Here is a 6437-nt window from a genome sequence, read left to right as displayed (position 1 = left end):
ATGAATGATGAAGTGATATCTAGAAATGGATTATCCTTCCAAGTGCTTAATATTACAAAAAATAATTTGAGTGACATTGATGGCACTTTACTGGATACTTTCTTGAGAAAGTCTCCTAAGCTTCTCACACTGCACATGAATAATTGCAAACTTTCAGGTGTTGTTATGAATGAAATGATCAGAGTGTATGCGGGAGATGAGTTAGCACTACGAGAGCTTAATATTAGTAATAATGATTTCAGTGAAATTGATGGTACTTTACTGGGTACTTTCTTGAGTATATCTCCAAAGTTGCACACATTGGCGTTGTCTGATTGTAGACTTTCAGGTCAAGTAATGAATAAAATGATGATAGTGTATGAAAAAGATGAGTTAGAATTACAAACGCTTATTGTTGGAAATAATTATTTCAGTGGCCTTGAGGGTACGTTACTGGGTACCTTCTTGAAAAAGTCTCCTAAGCTACTTACACTGCACATGAACGATTGCAAACTATCGGGTGATGTAATGGATGAAATTATCAAAGTGTATGCAAAAAATGAGTTAGCACTACATGAGCTTAATGTTAGCAATAATGATTTCAGTGGCATCAATGGTAATTTACTGGGTACTTTCTTGAGTAACTTGCCTAAGCTGAATACACTGCATGTTCACAATTGCAAACTTTCACATGATGCAATGAATAAAATAATCAGAGTGTATTCAGAAAGTCAGTTGCAATTACAAGTACTTGACATTGGACGTAATGATATCAGAACGTTGATGGTACTTTACTGGGTGCTGTCTTGACAAAGTCTAGAAATCTGTGTGCACTTAGCATGAATAATTGTAAATTATCAGGTCACGTAGTAATAATAATAATAATAACAATAATAATATTTATTCGGTCATCAATGTAAAAATAACCAGGAATGAGAATAGCCTTAAATATTGAAATTGTTTGTGAATCTTTTATGTCATTTGGTATTTGCTTTAGTGAATGAAATGATAAGAGTCTGTACAGAAGATGAGTTACAACAACTACAAAGGCTTAATATTGGGAATAATAATATCAGTGGTGTTGATGGTAGTTTGATGGGTAATTTTTTGAGTAAATCTCCAAAGTTACATACATTACACATGCCGAAATGCAAAATATCAGGTGATGTAATGAATGAAATGATCAGAGTGTATGCGGGAGATGAGTTAGCACTACGAGAGCTTAATATTGGCAATAGTGACGTTCATTGTACTTTGCTGTGTATTTTATTGAGTAAGGTTACTGCGCTGCATACATTACGCTTACATAATTAACTCTCACGTGACGCAATGAAAAAAGTCAGAATGTATGCAGAAGGTGAGGTTCAATTACAAGTACTTAATATTGGAAGTAACGATATCAGTAACGTTGATGGTACTTTACTGGGTGTTTTCTTGACAAATTCTCGAAAACTAACTGTACTTGGTATGAATAATTGCAAATTAATGAATGAAATGATAAGAGTGTATGGAGAAGATAACATAGCACTACAAGAGCTTTATATTGGTAATAATGATATGGGTGACATTGATGGTACTTTACTAGGTACCTTCTTGAGAAAGTATCATAAGCTGCGTATCCTTTATATGAATAATTGCAAATTATCAGGTGATGTAATGAATAAAATGATCAAAGTGAATGAAGGAAATGTAAAATTACAAAAACTTAATATTGCGAATAATGCTTTCAATAACATTAATTGTACTTTGTTGCGTACTTTTGTGAGTAATTCTTCTAAGCTAATTGCAATTGACCTGCATGATTGCCAACTATCAGGTGATATAATAATTGAAATGACAAAGATGTATGTAAGAGATCAGTTACAAGTACTTGATATTAGAAATAACAATTTATGTGGCAATGATTTTGTATGTATGTATAATCTCTTGAGTAAATGTCCCAAGCTACTCAGTCAAAATTATAATCTGGGTGTGGTGAAACGTTATTAAACTCAATATTAATAATGTATTATATACAATATTCATACATCTAGGCAGAAGCAGATAAATAATATGACATATATTCTACTACCTTGCTTTTTTAAACAACATTTTAAAGTTTCGTGATTATTCTTATTGGTCTGGATTACAAAACGGCAAATTGCAAACGTGATTCCGCTTACTGGACACTATCTATGGTCAGTCAACATTAAAGAAAATAAAGAATTTAATGTTCCAAAATTAAATAGTTTATTTTTAAAATCGATCACTTAATTTATTTATTGATTTATATTCAAGGTTAGCTTTTTTTTAGTTTTAATTTTATCGGATTTGAAAGCATAATGTAGCCTACTATAGTTGATGTTGCTACTACAGCTTGATACTTATACTTAGCAAAGTACATTCTGAATTAATGGGGATTGGAAATATTTTTGTTTGGACCAATCAGATCCTTATAGATCTATATTGTCTTATCTTTAAAAAGACATCTGGAAACAACAACGATGAGGAGTATGTACCAACATAGTAGTGTGTGAGTGTGGTGAGCGTGAGAAAATGAGAGTCGAATCAAGAGTTTGGCGCCACCTACTATTGGTGTTTTTCCCCTTAAATTGTGGTTATTGTTTTCGTATTTGTATAAAACAGATTGGTAGAGCCTGCAAATATAATTATCCCCAAAAATTAGTAAGAAAGAAATGTAAAAAACTTTAGCCACAAATGTAAAAATAGCCGGAATTGTTATATCGCAACAATACAAAGATTTTTAAAATGTACTAATCTTCAAAAACTCAAAGTCTTTGACATCCCAAATGATTTTTACCTGATCATTCGTTGAATTATTTTAGCTACAAATGTAAAAGTATTTATAGACTTTATACTACGAATATTAGGCAAAGAATATAATGTAGACTAGGTATGTAGTTAGATGTTCATAAATCGAATTTATCATAATAATTATATATTTTAAGGAAGAATAATTATTATACCATATACTTTAATACTTATATAATATTATCATAGGACCGTATTATTATAGTTAGTTGCTTGTCAACCTAGAAAATATAGGCTGACTAAGCACTACCTAAATAACTAAATGCCCTAGGTCATAAAGAGCTTCAATCAAATGTTAAGTTATGCAATCGAATAAGCGCCAAGATACCCTAAAACTCCTTAAATTGTGCTGCGAGTATGTAAAATATAAATGATAAAACAATTTGTGTAACTATACATTCGTTATTGTAATGCAGTAACAACATTCAAATCGATCAGTAGTAGGCCTAATGTTTGTTTTTTATGATTTAGGTACAAAGATGTCTTAATGTATTATACCCCTTTCATATCGCCTATATCGAAACTGTGTGAAAGGGGTATTAAAATTGCACTTTACGACCGAGTAGGTGGTTATTAGTATTTGTAAAGAAATTTTATATACATGTATATTCATTTTATGGGTAATTCTATTGTAATGTATATTATAACAGTATAGATGGTTAGAAGTAGCAATATCTTAATAATGTTATCGTTTTCTTCGTCGAATATCTACGTGAATAATGGTATAAAATATATAATCAACAATTATTTATTATAATTTAGTAGTAGTTGATTGTATAACATATGCTTACTTCTGGATCAACTTATGGTTAACTAAGAAAATAAAAAAAAACGAAAAATAGATGTTTGTTTACGTATTATTTAATTAAAATAGTCCATTATATAAATTTTTCTGATAAATTAATACTATACAAGTTCCATCATGTCATAAAGGAGCATACAGACAAACCGACACAATACTAAATACCAAATAAGTATATAGACAGACAGAACGAAAAAACCGAATACTCTTAAAAGGCCAGGTGCGGGCAAAAAATTTCTATTGATCATACATTCCAATAATTATCGATCTATAGTTTCCCCTATGTTTCATAATTTTTGGGATTTTATTTATGTTACACAAGCTTTTGTTGAAAATAAGCACTTTCTTATCAGTGGGGGGATAGTTCAAATTACACAGTAAAATCTCTATTCTTTTGTACACAAATTTTGTAAATAGAGAGGCATTTTAAAAAGCTATGAAAAATAAACGGTGTGGTAAAAAATGTTATCAGATGACTAAATATAGGTAATATAACTTGAATTTTACATTTCTGGTATTTTTATTCAACTTCAGATTTTTATTTTCATGCTATAGCAAAAATTATCCACTGTATATCCACTATCTTTTTTCACCTTCTAGGGAGTCACCAGACATGTTATTACATTAGGTTAAACTACCTAACTACTGAAAAAAAGTCTTCCTGGTTTTTATGGCAGAATTATGCCAAATTTTGTATTTGACCATATTAAGCGAAATTCATGTTTTTTCGTCTTGATTTCTGTTACAAATATTTGATTTATGTACAATTAACCAGATATTATATTTAAAATTCATGCCTGTATCTGAGCTTTAAGTCATACCAAATGAGTACACTGACAAGAGACAGAGGAAGCACTAATACTCCTAAGTCATACTAAAGAAGTAATATTCTCATTATTAATAATAATAACGAAACATATGAGAGTGGCGACCGTGACGCAATAATGGTAAACTGGATTCCAGTTCAGTTTATTTCTCTGTTTTTATGGCAATGGTGATAACGAATACAGATGGTAATGATAATGATGATGATGATGATGATGAACGTGGTAATAAGGTTGTTGATGATATATAATGATGATGATGAACGTGGTGATGAGGTTGATGATGATATAATGATGATGATGATGAACGTGGTAATGAGGTTGATGATGATATAATAATAATGATGATGATGATAAACGTGGTGATGATGAACGTAGTAATGAGGTTGATGATGATATAATGATGATGATGATGATGAACGTGGTGGTGATGATGAATATGGTGATAATGAACACGAGTAATGAGACGAAGATGATAAATATGACAATGATGAACATGATCATAAGGAAGATGAAGAGAATACAAACTAGAATAAAGATGTTTTGATTTTACTCAGCATTTACAGGTTTGTTGCAATTCAAAAGCTATAGAACCACCCTAAAAAAGAATAGCAGGAGTGGCGACCTAGGCTTTGCCTCATAATAGCTAATCTTCTGCCTTATAGAATGCCATTGGATTAGCAAAGGCCACGGAACCGCATCCGGACATAACAGGCATAGCTGCGGACCTCATATAAGGTATTGTTTGACCAGATGTTGCAATCTACTTTATACTGCCAGTAAATTAGATTCAGAGGGTAATGCGCAATATACGCAGCTCTGCATATAAGCAGGATTTTCTTCTGCATGTTCGGCTGAAACAATAATTAAATAATGTGGAGTTTTGCCATAAATTAGATCATGAACAAATGTAACTATACTTAATTCAAACAGCTTATAGACATAGACTTATAGATCTAAAATACCAGTTCTTTCAACAATGAAGAAGATGGCCTGGAGACATAAAAATCAGAGTACGTACTACCCCAAATTACAAAACTATATTTTATTGAATAAATGATTTATAATGATTGTAAAGCATAAGTAAAATGTTACGGTTACAATATGACGTTACTTTCAGAATTCCAGATTTCTCTTGTATCCTATTTTTAATCAAGCTTATATGGCTATCAAAACACCTAATTCATTTACATTTTTGTAATAGATATTGTTTGATTTAATAATAATTTTGGATCGGTTAGAAAAGATAATATAATAAGTTTTGACAAAATTAACTGTCAATTTATTCTATAGCTTCACACCAGTTCGATATTTTGACAATGACAATGAACAATCAATACTGCTTGCGAATTATGTAAGTCATTAATAGGAATTGAAAAATTACAAAAAAACGACTTTTGGATGTTATTAAATTGTCGTCATTATTTGTTTAACAATCAGTAGGTCTAGTATACATTTAGTGTAAGATATAATACAGCTGCCGACAAACGTACCGTAATCACTAATAATCAAGCAATTCTTCATCTACTTTATACACACCCGGGATATACACGCCAAAACTACTGAAACTGATGAACACCGCATTAAATTGATAACTGATCGGAGCTTTGATCTATTTTTAATAATAATAATATAATTTGGATAATAACATTTGGTGAATAATTGTATCGAAGGCTTTAGAAAAATCAATTAAAATGGCAAATAGATAATTATTAATTAGATTAATTAATTAGGGATAGTTTTGTACTATATTTTTCACGAAACCCGTACTAGTGTTTATAGAACAAATTATATTTTTCAAAGAAAATAATAAGTCTATCATTAATACTAATTCCTTGAAAAATTGAAATTGGACAATAATTCAAGCGGGGTTATCTGTATTCTTTTATTAGTAATTGTAGGATTTATAGCAAATCCGAGTTGTAGAGCGCACCCAGGATTATGTCAGTTGCTATCCCGGATGTTGAACGCGCGTGAATATTGTAGTAGTTTGGAAAGGACTGAAAGAAATGAAAGTTAAT

At 30.7% G+C, this 6437-nt stretch overlaps 1 protein-coding gene across 1 annotated transcript; it reads left to right on the top strand.

The window, feature by feature from the left end:
- Positions 1–789, top strand: LOC144850538 (ribonuclease inhibitor-like). Its single transcript, XM_078707824.1, has one exon. The coding sequence runs from the start codon at positions 1–3 to the stop codon at positions 787–789; it is 789 nt and encodes a 262-aa protein (XP_078563950.1).
- Positions 790–6437: the final 5648 nt, after the last annotated feature.

The sequence above is a fragment of the Antedon bifida genome, chromosome 8 (assembly GCF_963402885.1).
Source record: "Antedon bifida chromosome 8, ecAntBifi1.1, whole genome shotgun sequence".
In the NCBI taxonomy this organism is placed as follows: Eukaryota; Metazoa; Echinodermata; class Crinoidea; order Comatulida; family Antedonidae; genus Antedon; species Antedon bifida.
This window is presented reverse-complemented; position numbering and strand designations above follow the sequence as displayed.